Here is an 18269-nt window from a genome sequence, read left to right on the forward strand (position 1 = left end):
ACCGGTAAACGAGGTTAAGGAAAAGTAGTGTGCTATAGAAAAAACAAATAAACATTTTACAGATGTAAACCTATATAATTAATTAAAACAACAATAAGACAAACAACACTATGAAATACAACAAAGAAATAAAAGCAACTACCTACTTACTTAGTCTTAGTGACTGCCTAAATGTTCAAATTGTTGCCCATCATTTTCGATGCAAGAATTTACTCTTTCAAGAGCAGATTGAATAGCAACAGATTTAACTGTTTTGGACTTTTATTTATGTGGACGGATTAAAGACCTTGTTTTTGCTGCTAGGCCCACTAATCGAGAAAACATGATCTAGAATCTAGAGAATACCAAACGCCATTCAAAGACGCCATACAAAGCATTGCAAAAGCAGAAATTGAGACTGCTGTTCAATCTACTCTTGAAAGAGTCGAAAATTGAAGAGTCGAAAGAATTGAAAGAATCGAAGATAGCATCGAAAATGATGGGCAACAAGTTGAACATTTAGGCGCATTTAGGTCGTCACAAAGTAAGTAGTTGCTTTTATTTCTTTGATATATTTTATAGTGCTGTTTGTCTAATTGTTGTTTTAATTAATTATATACGTTTACACCTGGAAAATGTTTCTTTGTTTTTTCCATAGCACACTACTTTTCCTTAACTTCGTTTACCAGTGACATTAACAGTTGTTTAAAATTTACACGTTTCTTAAGATATCTCGAGATAGAAAAAAGGTATCGACATGCCGTTTTCAGTATTATGTTTCTAATTTGGTCTAATTTTGTAAAATAGGATTAAAATGGCATACTTGTATTTAATATTTTCCAAAGAAAACTAGATTTCTGAAAATAAGTAAATAACGCCTCCTAGCTTGCATACTACCTATTAGGCTATTTCGAAAATAGGACACTTACATTGACGAAAAAAGCTGTTTTCAACAAGACCAAGTATGCAAAATTCGATTTAGCAGAACCGGACTTACAACCATTTTTTCATAAGAACTTGTGAAATCAAATGTGCGCAAAATTTCATGGACAATACGATGATTTGATTTCCAGTGCCCTTTTATTAGGTAAATTTTGTAAAATTTTGATTTTTTAATTTTTGATATTCAATTACGCCCTCTAGCGGTGGACTTACAATTATGAAAATAATTTCCAGGCTTTTCTCGAGGCAACTTTTATTATAAATATTTTTTTCTCAAAGCTGTATTATAAACGGTTCCTGAGATATGGCCGAGAGTCATTCTTATTGGGACACCCGGTACAAGTAATTGCATTTATTAGAATATAATTTTTAACTCCAAACAACTTTTTATAATAACACTTTTCAATATTGTGAAAAATAAAGATAGGTACTTTAATCTTGATCGAACTTCATATTTTTTGACATACCTCGTATAATATAGATTTAATATCTGTTTGGTTGAATATTCGGTTTTAGACCATACATATATTTTTATGAAGAATAACTTTTTTCGTAAAATTAAAAATAAAGTACTTTCCCATTTTTGTTCTGAAGCTATTTCCTTGTGACATTTTTATAATTAACTATTTAGATGGGAAATAAGCCAAAATTAAATTTTAAAAAAAAATAATTTTAGATGTAAGTATTTAAGTACTTTCCCATAATATGTGTCCAACTTAAGTTGATATGCTGTAATACATAAACATAATATACTACATAATATTATATATCATTGAGTAGACAGCTCAAATAAAACAAACGTCTCGGACAGGCCGTGATGATTACGACTACAGGCGTTTATAGCCGAATGTGATGTTGAAGCTGATATACCATATTATTTATATTTATTTATATAAATATTTGCCAGAAAATTAATATTTAAACTATTTTATTGAAAAAATTAATAAATATAAAATAAACACAGTTTTCGTTGAAAATAGTGAACTGTAACATAACATTACATTAACATATATAGGGTGTCCCAAAAGTAGTGGAACGGTCGAATATTTCGCGAACTAAACATCGGATCGAAAAACTGAAAAATACGTGTTCAATCATTTTCAAAAATCTATCCAATGACACCAAACACCAACCCCCACTACACCCCATGGAGGTGGGGTGGGGGGTAACTTTAAAATCTCAAATGGAAACCCCTAGATTTTCTTGCAGATTTGGATTCGTTACGTAAAAGTAAGCAACTTTTATTCAAGACATTTTTTCGAACTGTGGATAGATGGCGCTATAATTGGGAAAAACGATTTATCCTGATACCATAGGTAAATTATAGAAACGGTCTAATATCTCGAGAAATACACTTCCAAAGGAGAAACCAAAAAAACAGGTTTTTAATATTTTTCGAAAACCTATCTATAAACACCAAAAATGACCCTCCAACCCACCCCCTGGAAACGGGGTGGGGGTAAATTTAAAATCTTAAATAGCAACTCCCACTTTTTATTGCAGATTCGAATTCGTCATGAAACATTAAGCTACATTTATTCGAAACATTTTTTAAAATTGCTGATAGATGGCGCTAATAAATCGTATTTTCCAATTAAAGCGCCATCTATCAACAATTCTAAAAAATGTTTCGAATAAATGTTGCTTAGTTTTTCATGACGAATCCGAATCTATAATAAAAAGTAGGGGTAAAGTTACCCCCCACCCCACCTCCAGGGGGTGGGTTGGAGGGTCATGTTTAGCGTTATTCGATAGGTTTTCGAAAATTATTAAAAACCTTTTTTTTGGTTTCTCATTTGGAAGTGTATTTCTCGAGATATTAGACCGTTTCTATAATTTACCTATGGTATCAGGATAAATCGTTTTTCTCAATTATAGCGCCATCTATCCACAGTTCGAAAAAATGTCTTGAATAAAAGTTGCTTACTTTTACGTAACGAATCCAAATCTGCAAGAAAACCTAGGGGTTTCCATTTGAGATTTTAAAGTTACCCTCCACGCCACCTCCAGGGGGTGTAGTGGGGGTTGGTGTTTGGTGTCATTGGATAGATTTTTGAAAATGATTGAACACGTATTTTTCAGTTTTTTGATCCGATGTTTAGTTCGCGAGATATTCGACCGTTCCACTACTTTTGGGACACTCTGTATAAATAAAATGTATCTATTTGACATTTCAATTTTATGTTGACGTTTAGTTGCGTCAAACGAAAACAAGTTGAGTTGACGTTTCTCTGTCGCAAGAAAATAAATCTTGTTGCAATTCTAGCTGGGTTCAGGGATTAAGTGAATTATTAGGGTGATTTAACAAGTTTATTTAAAACTCTTAATAAACTAAGGTACAAAATTGAATCTCAAAAACCAACGTGACAAAAATAATGACAAAACTTCTAATTGACAAATATACTTAACTGTCAGATCCATTAGTAGTCTGACTTACTAACTTACGCCTATGTGATTCATAACACCACCCCCTTCTTTCAGGCTGTTCGCCCCGAACAGTACCTAAATGGACCAGGTCGGTGGATTCTGCCCTTCATAAGGACACAGTCTCTCTAGGTGGACGACCTTCGGCTTACTTCTTGGCGTCAGTTGCACCCTATACACAAGGTCGTTTATCTTATTAATAACCAGATACGGTCCCTCCCAAGGCCGCTGCAACTTGGGACTTTGACCTTTCCTTCTCGTTGGTTGATAGAGCCAAACTGCATCAAACTGTTCCTTGAAACTAACAGGTGTGGATTTCTGATCGAACCTAACCTTCATCCGGTCACTGGTGAGTTGCAGATTGTTCCTGGCGAAATCGTGGACCTTAACCAGTCGATCCTTTAGGCCGCTGACATACTCGGGGAGTGTCTCTTGAACCGCCTCTCCGTCTGGTAGATTACTATGTAGGAGATCGATGGGAAGCCTCATCTCTCGACCAGTTAACGGCATTGATGGAGTGTAACCAGTTGCATCATGTTGGGAACTTCGGTATGCTAGTAGAAACAGAGGCACCAGTTTGTCCCAGTCTCTCTGGTTTTCGTCTACAAACAGGGACAGGTAGTTGTTGATGGTCCGGTTATGTCTTTCTACCATGCCGTCGGATTGAGGATGGAGTGGTGTTGTTCTGGTCTTCTTAATTCCTAACAAAGCCATCATGGTCTTCCAAACTGCATTCGAAGTTGCGCCCCTGGTCAGAATGAAGCAGAAGTGGAACACCATGTCGGGAAACGACATTCTCAAGTAGGGATTCACCAACTGTAACTGCTTCTTGGTTGGGTAGTGCAACTACTTCAGGCCATTTGGAAAAATAATCCATAGCAACCATCAAATATTTATTTCCTGATGTTGTCTCTGAAAATGGTCCCAAAATGTCTACAGCAACTCGTTCCCATGGAGTTCCAGTAATATATTGTTGGAGTTTTCCCCTAAGTCTTGTTTTGGGTCCCTTCTTGGATGCACACAGGTCACATCGTTTGCACCATTCTTCCACATCTTGCCGACAATGAACCCAATAATACCTCTCACGGACTCTAGCCAGAGTCCTATTGATTCCAAAATGCCCCCTGGAGCGACTATCGTGTAGTTCTGCAAGCACGTCCTTAACACATGACCTTGGAATAACAACTTGGGGCACTGTTCTTGTTCCATCTGGACTCTCCCATTTACGAGTGATAATGTCATCTCGTAGACACAATGAGTCCCACTAAAGCCAATAGCCCTTCACTGCTTGCCCATATTTTGCAATCTCCTGCCACTGTGGTCTAGCTCCATTGTCCAGCCACTCCTGAACTATTTTTAGATCTGTATCTTCCTTCTGTTCAGCCTCAAGGTTTTCTAGAGCTTCTTCGTCACTTCTATCCTCTATGGTTCTCAACTGTAGAATCTGGCCCTCTCGTTCTTCTTGGCGCTCGCAGAATCGACAGTTCCTCCTTTTGCATGGTCTTCTCGAGAGACCGTCGGCATTTCCATGACTTCTTCCCGCTCGGTGACGAATTTTAAAATCATAGGTCTGTAGTTTCTCCAGCCACCGAGCTATCTGGCCTTCAGGTGTCTTGAAATTGAGAAGCCATTGCAAGGCAGAATGGTCGGTTCTTATCAAGAATTTTCTGCCATAGAGGAAAGAATGGTAGTGTTCTACTGCTTTGACGACTGCCAGTAACTCCTGTCTGGTGACACAGTAGTTTCTTTCTGCTTTTCCCAGAGTTTTGCTGAAGTTTATGACGCGTTCCTCGCCCTCTTGTACTTGGGAAAGCACCGCCCCGATGCCATTTTGAGAAGCATCTGTATCAAGCACGAAAAGACCCTGTTTTTTCGGATATGCCAGGATTGGAGCCGTAGTCAATTTATGCTTAAGTGTGGTGAAGGCAAGCTGGAACTATGGTGTCCAATCAAATGACAGCTTTCTCTCAGTCAGATTATGGAGAGGTTTGGCAATCTTACCAAAATCTTTCACGAAGCGACGATAGTAACTGCAAAGGCCAAGGAAGCTTCGGATATCGTGTTTGTTTCTTGGTGTGGGCCATTCCTGTACTGCTTTTATTTTCGCTTGATCTGCTGCAACTCCTAAGGATGAAATTACATGTCCAAGGAAACTAACTTTTTCTTGGAAGAGCTCGCACTTCTTGGCATTTACTTGTAGGTGAGCGTTCCTTAGTCTGATAAAAACTTCTTTCAAATTGGCAAGATGTTCGTCGAAATCTTTTCCGATGACCATAATGTCGTCGAGGTATACCAGACAGATTTTCCATGTAAGTCCTCTAAGTACTAGCTCCATTAAACGTTCAAACGTGGCAGGTGCATTACACAATCCGAATGGCATCACTTTGAATTGGTAGAGCCCATTTCCAGCAGAAAATGCGGTCTTCTCTCTGACCTCTTTTGAGGTCCACAGTTGAAAACCATTTCGACTCAGCCAAGGCACTAAGTGTATCATCAATACGGGGCAGTGGATAGCTGTCCTTCTTGGTAACGCTATTCAGTCTTCTGTAGTCGACACAGAACCGCGTGGAGCCATCTTTCTTGGTTACCAACACCACTGGAGAAGACCAGGGGCTACTCGACTCTTCGATGACATTCTCCTTCCGCATATCTTCAAGGATGGCAAAAGCTTCTTTTTGTTTTGCAAATGGAGGACGTCTTGGTGCCTGTCTTATGGGGTTGGAGTTGTCAGTGTTTATCCGATGTTGGACTAAGTCAGTGCGGCCAGTTATTTCTCCTTTAAAGAAGATGTCACTTTCGTTCTTGATGAACTCTTCTGCTTTTTGGTATTCATCTTCAGATAGATGTCCCCATGATTTCTTAAGATTTTCCAAAATTTCAGTGGAGAGTTGGTGTGTACTGCTAGCTGTTGGCACGTTTTCTTCTATTCTGGTCACTCTTACAACTGGCTTGCATATTTCAAGCACTTGGCCCTTTTTGAAGGTAATCTTATTGCCATTTGGGTTGACCACCCTTACTGGAACGGTCTGCTTATTCCCATCTACCAAACATCTGGCCACAATGACGCCCTCATGAATCTGCTCATCTGGTTCTAATAACATGGCTCCCTAGCCACCAGATGCACCAATTTGAACGACCACGATCTTTTCGCTGTTAGGAGGGATCTTCGTGTCTTCTGCTACTAACATCTTTAGCCCATTTCGCTGCTTTCTAGAGGACAGTAAAATTTATTCATTGCCGACGACTAAGGTCCTGTGTCTGACATCTACAATAAACCCGTGTTCGGACATAATGTCGACACCTAGGATGAACTCGTCTACGATGTCGGCTATTAGGACCACTACTTCTATCTCGACGTGTCCCAGCTGTATTTTTACGGATCTCTCCCCATAAACAGTTATGTTTTCGCCTGTCGCTGTCTCTAGTACGGGAGGTTTCGATATTGGTCTTATAGATGACTGGTCCAGGAAACGTTTACTCATAACCGACCTAGTTGCCCCAGTATCGATGGTAAAACTGCATCTGTGGTCATTGAGATATCCATCGGTAACTAAGCTGTCGCTACTTCGTCTTATTGTGGATATTGAGAATCTGGGAGCTTGGGACAGGTCAGCCAACGTGCGCCCCTTGACGTTGACTTCTTTTAGTTTTCCGAATTGCGTTAATCTTGTGGAGGTTGCCTACTGTCCTCTGATCTTGTACGTTGTCTGCAATCACGTTGAAGGTGGCTAAACATTCCACAATTATAACACCTTCGGCGCCCCTGACGTCTTGGCTTCAAAGATTCAGCTATAGGGTCAAGATATTTCTCAAATTAGGCGGCCAACACGTGGGACAACGTATTTAGATCGCTTTCTTCCACTTCAGCAACACTTCTTATTTGATGGACTTTGCGTTGATGGCGGGATACATTCTTCACGGCTTCGTACTCCAATGCTGCTACAAGAGCGTCCTTCAATATTTGGTAGCGTCCTCTTCCTAGTCGTAATGTCTGCTGGAGGTCTACATCACGCAGGCCTTCAAGGAAACATTGGATGGTAAACTGGTGTAGAAACTCTTCAGGGGCTTCGGGCCAAGCAAGTCGTGCCATCTTTTCTACTTCTGCTCCGTATTCTTGCACAGATTCGTTGAAGACTTGGATGATACGCACTTTTAGTTGGCTCTGGTATACTTGCTTCAAATATTGGCTGCCGTATCTTAGTTCTAGAGCCGATACGACAGTCTCATATTTCTTTTGTGCGTCCTCTGGAATGTTTTGAAGGATTTCTACAGCCTTACCTCGAAGTGCTAATATGAGAGCAGTTGCCTTCTGTTCATTTGTCCATCCATTATTTTGTGCAGCAGCTTCGAATTGTCTTCTTTACACTGGCCAGGAGATCTCGCCGTCAAATGTAGGAGGCTTAATTATTCCGTTGACAGGGGAACACATCACTTCTGGTTTACCTTCAACTCTCAGTTTCTGGGACTTTTCAATTTCTAGGCGGATATTTTCAAGAATTCTCGTTACCTCATCGTGCCTTTTTTCTACTAGGCCTCTTGTTACTTCAATCTCTTTAATCATGTCTTCTTTTGTCTCTTCGATTTCTTTTTTCATATCTTCTTTTGTCTCTTCGATTTCTCTTTTCATATCTTCTTTACCCACTTTTGAAGTCTCTATTTTTGAGATAAGTGTCACGAGCAGCTCTCGGTCTTCCTGGCGACGTAAATTTTCATTTTCTTTTTCTTCCTGCCGACGTTTTTCCATGGCGGCAATCATGTCTCTAATTTCTTCCATCGTCTCACTTCTTGTTTTCACCATACAAATTCTCTTAATCCCACTTTACTCCTGACACCAATTGTTGCAATTCTAGCTGGGTTCAGGGATTAAGTGAATTATTAGGGTGTTTTAACAAGTTTATTTAAAACTCTTAATAAACTAAGGTACAAAATTGAATCTCAAAACCAACGTGACAAAAATAATGACAAAACTTCTAATTGACAAATATACTTAACTGTCAGATCCATTAGTAGTCTGACTTACTAACTTACGCCTATGTGATTCATAACAATGTGATTTAATTGTTGTAATTCTAGCTGGGTTCAGGGATTAAGTGAATTATTAGGGTCTTGTAACAAGTTTATTTAAAACTCTTAATAATCTAAGGTACAAAATTGAATCTCAAAAACCAACGTGACAAAAATAATGGCAAAACTTTTTAATTGGTAGAGCCCATTTCCAGCAGAAAATGCGGTCTTCTCTCTGTCTTCAGGGTGTACTGCAACCTGCTAATAACCGCTTTTGAGGTCCACAGTGGAAAACCATTTCGACTCAGCCAAGGCACTAAGTGTATCATCAATATGGGGCAGTGGATAGCTGTCCTTGGTAACGCTATTCAGCCTCCTGTAGTCGACACAGAATCGCGTTGAGCCATCTTTCTTGGTTACCAACACCACTGGAGAAGACCAGGGGCTACTCGACTCTTCGATGACATTCTCCTTTCGCATATCTTCAAGGATGCCAAAAGCTTCTTTTTGTTTTGCAAATGGAAGACGTCTTGGTGCCTGTCTTATGGGGTTGAAGTTGTCAGTGTTAATCCGATGTTGGACTAAGTCAGTGCGGCCAGTTATTTCTCCTTTAAAGAATATGTCACTTTCGTTGTTGATGAACTCTTCTGCTTTTTGGTATGCATCTTCAGATAGATGTCCCCATGACTTCTTAAGATTTTCCAAAATTTTAGTGGAGAGTTGGTGTGTACTGCTAGCTGTTGGCACGTTTTCTTCTATTCTGGTCACTCTTACAACTGGCTCGCATATTCCAAGCACTTGACCCTTTTTAAAGGTAATTTTATTGCCATTTGGGTTGGGCACCCTTTCTGGAACGGTCTGCTTATCCCCATCTACCATCTGGCCACAATGACGCCCTCATGAATCTGCTCGTCTGGTTCTAATAACATGGCTCCCAAGCCACCAGATGCATCAATTTGTGCAACCACGATCTTTTCACTGTTCGTTGCACAGGAGGGATCTTCGTGTCTTCTGCTACTAACATCTTTAGCCCATTGTGCTGCTCTCTAGAGGATGACAGTAGAATTTCTTCATTGCCGACGACTAAGTTCCTGTGTCTGACATCTACAATAAACCCATGTTCGGACATAATGTCGACACCTAGGATGAGCTCGTCTACGATGTCGGCTACTAGGACCACTACTTCTATCTCGATGTGTCCCAGCTCGATTTTTATGCAACTTTCCCCATAAACAGTTATGTTTTCGCCTGTCGCTGTCTCTAGTATGGGAGGTTTCGATATTAATCGTGTAGATGACTGGTCCAGTAAACGTTTACTCATAACTGACCTAGTTGCCCCAGTATCGATGGTAAAACTGCATCTGTCGCCATTGAGAAGTCCATCGGGAACTAAGCTGTCACTACTTCGTCTTATTGTGGATATTCACATAGGCGTAAGTTAGTAAGTCAGACTACTAATGGATCTGACAGTTAAGTATATTTGTCAATTAGAAGTTTTGTCATTATTTTTGTCACGTTGGTTTTTGAAATTCAATTTTGTACCTTAGTTTATTAAGAGTTTTAAATAAACTTGTTAAAATACCCTAATAATTCACTTAGTCCCTGAACCCAGCTAGAATTGCAACAATTGGTGCCAGGAGTAAAGTGGGATTAAGAGAATTTGTATGGTGAAAACAAGAAGCGAGACGATGGAAGAAATTAGAGACATGATTGCCGCCATAGAAAAACGTCGGCAGGAAGAAAAAGAAAATGAAAATTTACCTCGCCAGGAAGACCTAGAGCTGCTCGTGACACTTATCTCAAAAATAGAGACTTCAAAAGTGAGTAAAGAAGATATGAAAAGAGAAATCGAAGAGACAAAAGAAGATATGAAAAAAGAAATCGAAGAGACAAAAGAAGACATGATTAAAGAGATTGAAGTAACAAGAGGCCTAGTAGAAAAAAAAGGAACGATGAGGTAACGAGAATTCTTGAAAATATCCGCCTAGAAATTGAAAAGTCCCAGAAACTGAGAGTTGAAGGTAAACCAGAAGTGATTTCTTCCCCTGTCAACGGAATAATTAAGCCTCCTACATTTGACATTAAAGAAGGCTTTTGTGACATCACAATGAGGAATTTGAGGTCGGATATCTCGAAGATGGTTACGGATAGCGAAATGCCGTTTTCAGATTTGGATTCATAAGACAAAACTACATAGAAATACATCACTAGGTGACCTCCAAATATTGCAAGTTTTATTACAATGTTGCCAGTAGTTTCGGCAAAATCGTAAAAATGTGTAAAATTTTGTTTTCTTCAAGCCCTGTGTCGTGAATCTGGATGGAATTACAAAAATCTTTTATTAAGCGAACTCCAATTATATTTCCTTTTTTTTTCCTATCCTAGTGAGTGTGTTACCTCTTTTAAACACCCTGTATAAAATTGTACAAAAAAGCGAAAAAATGAGGTTTTTTATTTTTAAAAGTACGCTTCGCCAATTTTAAAAATCTGAAAAAATTCAGGATGAAACATTATGCAAAAATACACGTTATAAATTTTTTTCGCGAGAACGAGTGTCTTAGTTATTTTTTAAACGCATTTAAAATTTTAAAATCGTCCTAAAATTTAAATTTCCCGCCAAAAATTAAAAAAAATATGGACAGAACTTTTTGAAACTTACAACTTTTTTATTTAAATTTTTTCGCTAGCACTCAATGCGGCTGAGATAAAATATAAAAACATAAAAAGCTTAATTAGACTCTACGTGGGTCACATGACCACCTAGGAGGATAAAAATTTCAGAAAGTGAGTTTCTCTATATGTGCTAAACGGTGACCTATATAGAGTTCGTATTGAGTTGAGGGCATTTTTCATCATCTTACCCGGCTAGGCAGTGGTGTCATCGTGTGGGAACGCCGTTCCCGCACTGGTTAAGAAAATAAAAAAAAAAATAATAGAGAATTTAGGTTTTGTAAACAAAAATTAGCAGTGCGTTCCGGCACTGCGTTCCCGCACTGCTAATTTTGCCATGACACCACTGCGGCTAGGCCCTTTAAACAGGCTCACACGCAGACTTCATTGTCTTATACAAACAGCGAAAAACGAATCCATTGAAAGATATGTTACAAACCTATCTCTTGACGATAAGTCTCTTTGTAAATCTACAAGGAAATTCAAGAAACCGGTAGTAATGAAATGACCAATTACGGAAAATGCGGAACCTAGGTTGGATCTGATATAGAGAAATCCAACAGATTCGCATAGCATCTATCAACCGTCTTCTCCACCTCGCAGGCCAACGATATTAACGACCAGAACATTAGTGACTTTAATTAGGGACCTTAGTGCACCTTGTCAGCTAATATTATCACATACCGGGTGGTGAATTGGAACACGGGCCATAGGAAACTCAATGTAAAATTCTAAACTTTTGAATTAATGCTTCCCTAATTATTTTACATCAAAAGTCATAAGAAACTATTTGTAGAGAATTGAAATCTGTATTGAAAACAACTGTTAATATTTTTCTACGAATAATAATTATTCAAAATTTTGTAAAAATATAATACAATTTTCAGAGAAATACGCCAAAGTTACGCCACACACAGTGCAATAATGTGTATAAAATTGCATTCGGTGACAATGAATTTATTATATTAACAATTTGAACTGTCAATTTCTTTATTTATTTTATCATTTATTGTTTAAAACACAATAAAGTTGATCAGATACCCTCAGTTAAGGAGAAAGTATTAATAATAAAGATATTTTCTTCAGTCAATAGTGTTCTCACTGTCAGTTAAATAGTAACGTGTGGCCTAACATGCCCACACATACCTACTGCGGTAAATACATTATATTTTTCAAAATTTTGGAATGTGTTGAAATCGTAGAACAATTGTAACTTTGGTTTTTAATGCAGATTTCAGTCCTCTACAAATAACTTCTCATGACATTTGATGTAACAAAATTAGGGAAGCAGGAATTCAACAGTTTAAAATTTTACATTGAGTTTCCTATGGCCCGTTTTCCGATTCACCACCCTGTATACTTCTCACCAAACGAAGTTCATAACGCGATCAACCTTGTTAACCCTCATAAAGCTCCAGGTAGGGGGCAGTCAATGAAGGTATTTGGCTCCAAATTTCATCCTACTGTGTACATAGATGCACTTGATATTTTCACAGTAAGTAGGGAATACCTCAAGAAACATAGTATACCTTATATTCTAAGGCGCTTGTATCTTTTCGACGGTTTCCACCCCTTCAAGGGGTGGAAAATGTTTTGGTCCAAATAACCACGGAAGTTGCTAGAAAACCTAGTTCTAAGCAAAAACTGTTGAATATTTTTTTTGTAAACTTAAATGTTTGAGATATTCGTGGTTGAAAATTGGACCTTTTCATTAAAAAATGACACCTTTTCGGAAATTTTCTTGCGAATACCTTAAAGACTATGCAACTATAAAACATTTTTGTAGCTAATAAAAAAATAAAGAGACTAGTTCATTCATAAATCTCCTAGTTATAATACAAACAGAGATATGGTAGGTGAAAAAGTTTGTTTTTTTTGTGGTGCAGGCTCAAATCGGTGTATTCAACATGAAATAACAGAGAAACGATCAATTTTAGTTGTATAATACCACCAATACCTTTTGTAGTGCTTGAAAATACCTTTAACATAAGCAATGTTAAATGTCGATTACATTTAAACTAAGCGAGATATGCTGCAAAAAAAATTGATGACTAATGTATTTTAAGAAAAAATGAGAAGTATATTTAACCCCCCATATACCAGATTACACCCATTAAATGCATCGTTTTCCTTCTATCATGCCTTTTATTATAGTGTTATTTCTATGTCCAAAAAGTTGGACGGGTTTAATATGAATGGTTTAAAAAAATAAGATCAAATTATAGAGCCCGTTTTTAGATTTTCTTAAAAATCTTCTTTTTTTTTCCATGTAACTTGAAAATGATAAGAGATACTGTAATGAAAAACAAAAAAAAAACATTTTTGCCTAAAAACTCATAGGTCTGGATCTTTGCATAAGAAAAAAAGTTGATTAATAACAAGCTGAAAATTTGTTAATTGTTTAAAAGTGTCTAGTCGGACAAACTTTAATATATGGGAACACTGGAATAGGGAAAGTTTTAATGGTGGAACAGGTTAAAAATTTGGAACGTCAGACTACGAAAACGTCAGATGTATTTTGTCGGACAGAAATTCCAATTGATTTTAATGAGTGGAACTGCGCATTTTAATGAGTGGAACTGCGCATTTTAATGAGTGGAACACGAAGAACATGTCTAATGATAAGAATCATGTTGGTTAGTAATAGCAGTCTGATTTTTGCATGAGAGTTTAATGAGAGGGTAACAAATCAATAGGAAGTTCTGTCTGACAAAATACATCGGACGTTTTCGTAGTCTGACGTTCCAAATTTTTAACCTGTTCCCCCATTAAAACTTCCCCTGTTGCAGTGTTCCCATATTAGGGCAGTCAATGAGAGCAAGTACAGGCTGTTACCTCCGAATTCTCTCCTACTGTATTGATTTTAATGAAATTTTAGGAATAGCTTGAAAATATCTCCTTATTCAAAGTCTACCCTATGCCGATGTACGCTTTTCTCTTGGGGCGGTTCCCCCCTTCTCGGGGTGGAAAATTTTTTGGTTAAACAACTACGGAAGTTGCTAGAAAACCTAATTCTAAGGAAAAACTGTTCTATAATTTTTTTAGAAAACTCAATATTTTTGAGTTATTCGTGATTGAAAATTGGTAATTTTCATTGACATACAACACCTTTTCCAACTAAAAAAATTATATAAAACATTTTTGTAGCTCATAAAAAATCAAAGAGATTTGTTCCTTCTTCAATCTTCTAGTTATAACACAAAAAGAGATATTATGGTAAAAAGAGTTTGTTTTTTTTTTGGTGCATACTCAAATCAGTGTATTCAACTTGAAATAACAGAGACACGGTCGATTTTAGGTGTATACTGTCACCAATACCTTTTATTGTGCTTGAAAAGTCCTTTCAAATATTCAATATTAAATGTCGATTACATTTAAACTAAGCGAGATATGCTGCAAAAGATTGATGACTAACGAATTTTAAGAAAAAAATTGAGAAGTATATTTAACCACTCATCCACAAGAATTTAAATGCATCGTTTCCCTTCTACAACACATTTTACTACAGTGTTATTTTTTTGTTCGAAAAGTTGAGCGGGTTTAAAATGAATGGTTTTTGAAAAAATAAGATTAAATTATAGAGCGCATATTTAAATTTTCTTAAAAATCTTCCTTTTTCTCCAAGTAACTTGAAAATGATAAGAGATACTGTTATAAAAAATTAAATCAAAATGGTTATCTAGAAGGAACATACATTTTTGTATGGCATTTTTTTTGCATCTCTGATCATTTTCGAGTTACATGGAGAAATACATAAGAATATTTTTAAGAAAATTTAAAAATGCGCTCTATAATTTAATCTTTGTTTTTTCAGAAACTATTGATTTTAATCTAGTCCAACTTTTTGAACAGAGAAATAACACTATAATAAAAAGTATTTTAGAAGGAAAACGATGTACTTAAGTTCTGATGGATGAGAGGTTAAATATACTTCTCATTTTTTTCTTAAAATACGTTAGTCATCAAATTTTTTACAGTTTATCTCGCGTAGTTTGAATGTAATCGACATTTAATACTGCCTAATTTATAGGTCTTTTCTAGCACAACAAAAGTTATTGGTAGCATTATACACCTAAATTCGACCGTTTCTCTGTTATTTCAAGTTAAATACACTGATTTGAGCATGCACCAAGAAAACAAGTTTTTTCACGTACCATATCTCTTTTTATGTTATAACTAGAAGATTCATAAAGGAAAGAATCTCTTTGTTATTTTATAAGCTACAAAAATGTTTTGTTTAATTTTTTAGTTAGATGCATAGTTTTTAAGGTATTCGCAAAAAACCGTTTGAAAAGGTGTTATGTTTCAATGAAAATGGCCAATTTTCAACCAGGAATAACTCAAAAACTATTGAGTTTTCGAAAAAAAAATTATAGAACAGTTTTTGCTTAGTATTAGGTTGTCTAGCAACTTCCGTAGTTATTTAAGCAAAAAATTTTCCACCCCCCGAGAAGGGGTGGGAACCGCCCCCAAGACAAAAGCACACATCGGCATAGGTTAGACTTTGTTTCTTGGGCTATTCCCTACTTACTGTGAAAATATCACGTAAATCGATGTAGTAGGATGGAATTCGAAGCCACATACCCTCATTGACTGACCTATATATCAAAGTTTGTCCGACTAGAGACCGTTAAGCTATTAACAAATTTTCAGCTTGTTATTAATCAACTTTTTTTTTCTTATGCGGGATCCAGACCTATTCTACATTTTTTATGGTATCTTTTTTCGTATCTTTTATAATTTCCCAGTTACATGGAGAAAAAGAAAGATTTTTAAGAAAATTTAAAAAATGCGCTCTATAATTTGATCTATTTTTTTAAAGCATCCATTTTAAACCCGTCCCACTTTTTGAACATATAAATAACACTATAATAAAAGGTATTGTAGAAGGAAAACGATGCATTTATATTCTGGTACAAGAAGAGTCTCATTTTTCTTAAAATACATTAGTCATCAATTTTTTGCAGCATATCTCTCTTAGTTTGAATGTAATCGACATTTAATATTGCTCATTTTAAAAGTCTTTTTAAGCACTACAAAAGGTATTGGTAGCATTACACACCTGAAATCGACCGCTTTCTGTAATTTCAAGTTGAGTACACCGATTTGAGCATGCATAAAATATACTAATATGGCACCTCGACCTAAAAGTTAAAAATATGAATTGGCTAATCAACAGAAGATCGCAACTTTCATTATAAAATAAACTGACCATTTATAAAACAATACTCAAAGCAGTGTGAACATACGGAATCGAGCTGTGGGGCTGTAGCAAACCATCCAACACCGAAATATTGTTCTGAAGCGATTTCCTTGTGGCATTTTTGTAATCAACTATTTTTAATGGGAAATAACCCACAATTTTACCAGAAAAAATGATTTTTTTATTAACGTTTCGAAGCCCAAATTGGGGTTCGTTGTCAAAATACAAAATACTTGTATTATTACTCAGTATTTTGTATTTTGACAACGAACCCCGATTTGGGCTTCGAAACGTTAATAAAATCATTTTTTTGGTAAAATTGTGGCTTATTTCCCATTAAAAATAGTTGAACACCAAAATACTACAGACATTGCAGTCAAGGACTATTTGTTTGTTAGCTAAAGCCCCATAGTACGTGTCAAACCAAACTCTTCATACAGACCTCACCATTCCTTTCATCGATTATGTGATCGCTTACCACTAAAGAAGACACCTGAATCGCAGCACAAACCATCGTATAGACGAATTATTCAACCCTTCACTGATAGGCAGACGCCTAAAAAGACTTTTGCCAGAAGACCTAACTGCTAGGTTAGTTCCAGAGAGTCGTCAATGGACGACACCTGCCACAAGCCAAAAACTAATATCATATTATTTATTACTTTATTGAAGTAGGTTGTAAATTAGCAATGAATAAATAAATAAAAAAATATTATAAATAGATACCAATATATTCTTCTTTGGTTCCATCAGGTGGGACAGTATAATCCACAGTATGATCGTGATAAAAATGAAATGGTTGAAATGTATCAAATAGAAAATCTCCCATATATTCATCCATATAAGTTTTTACAATCCTCCTATCGAAATCATCTATAACTCTTCCTCCGTACATAACCTAAAAACATATATAGATGCAAAAATATTTGTTCGTTAAAATCATAGCGAAGATAGTAAGTAATGATCTGGAACTGATTATCCATAATGACCTAGTATGCATAGACGCTACAATTTCTACATATATACAGGTGTTCAAAATAAAGGTAACACCGTATCTAGAATAGGTAAAAAATTGAAAAATAATTGGAACGCAAAACGTTTTCAAGATAAAGGGAGTTAAAGAAAAAAATGACATATGTTTTTATGATTTGCCGAAAATAAGAATGAATAAAACTGAACACGAAATTTGCTACGAATATACAAATAATAACACGAAACGTTAATAAAATCATTTTTTTGGTAAAATTGTGGCTTATTTCCCATTGCAAATAGTTGATTATAAAAATACCACAAGAAAATGGCTTCAGAACAACATTGCTACGAATATGTTTTGGAAGCTGGTACATCCCATGAATTTAAATTAAAAAGGGTAAACCCTGTAGTTGGCTGTACACCATCGATAAGACAACGTAGAATGAAGTAAACGCTTCTGTTGAATGTAGGTGTTATGAATTTAAAAAAAAAATTGAAATTTATCCACAAGGTAGTGGAAAATTACAAACCACAAAACGTGTTCGGTCTAAACTGACCATCATCAGTGTGAACGTCCGGTGTACAAGTATAGTGGTAGTTGGACCGCCATCTAATATAACTGGTATTTACTGTCACCCTGGGAGCTAAGGGTGGTAATACATCAGGTTCTTTTCAATGTTAAGTAGTTAAGGGAGAATGAAACATCTTACCTCGACGAACACCAAGTTTATTCTGATCTTTTAATTATATTATTTTCAATAATCAAAGTGTGTTATTGTTACAAATACACGGGTGCTTATTCAGCGCCCGTGGCTCAAGGATTCGACACTCAATATTTAAATAAACAATCAAGGTAAATGTTAGTCGATATTACACAATCTTGACCCAGTTCAATATTGGATATTATTTAATATAATTCATCTTCTGATACTGATAAAAATCTTAATCTCATAATCTTATTCCAGGACACAAGTATTTGGAACTAGACACTTAATTACGTGTAAAAACCTTTAAATTACATTATTGGTAAATTTAACCTCTAAATTATATAATGTAATTTAGAGGTTTTTACACC

The 18269-nt window shown here is 36.3% G+C and overlaps 1 protein-coding gene across 1 annotated transcript in view; it reads right to left on the reverse strand.

Moving 5' to 3' along the window:
• The window catches only part of LOC114336768 (dynein axonemal heavy chain 10), an 863661-nt gene that overhangs the window by 48828 nt on the left and 796564 nt on the right, over positions 1–18269 (reverse strand). Inside the window, exon 59 of the mRNA XM_050648469.1 lies at positions 16949–17120. Coding sequence (XP_050504426.1) covers positions 16949–17120 — 172 coding nt within the window. The remainder of the gene's footprint in view (positions 1–16948; positions 17121–18269) is intronic.

Source organism: Diabrotica virgifera, chromosome 4 (assembly GCF_917563875.1).
Source record: "Diabrotica virgifera virgifera chromosome 4, PGI_DIABVI_V3a".
NCBI lineage: Eukaryota > Metazoa > Arthropoda > Insecta > Coleoptera > Chrysomelidae > Diabrotica > Diabrotica virgifera.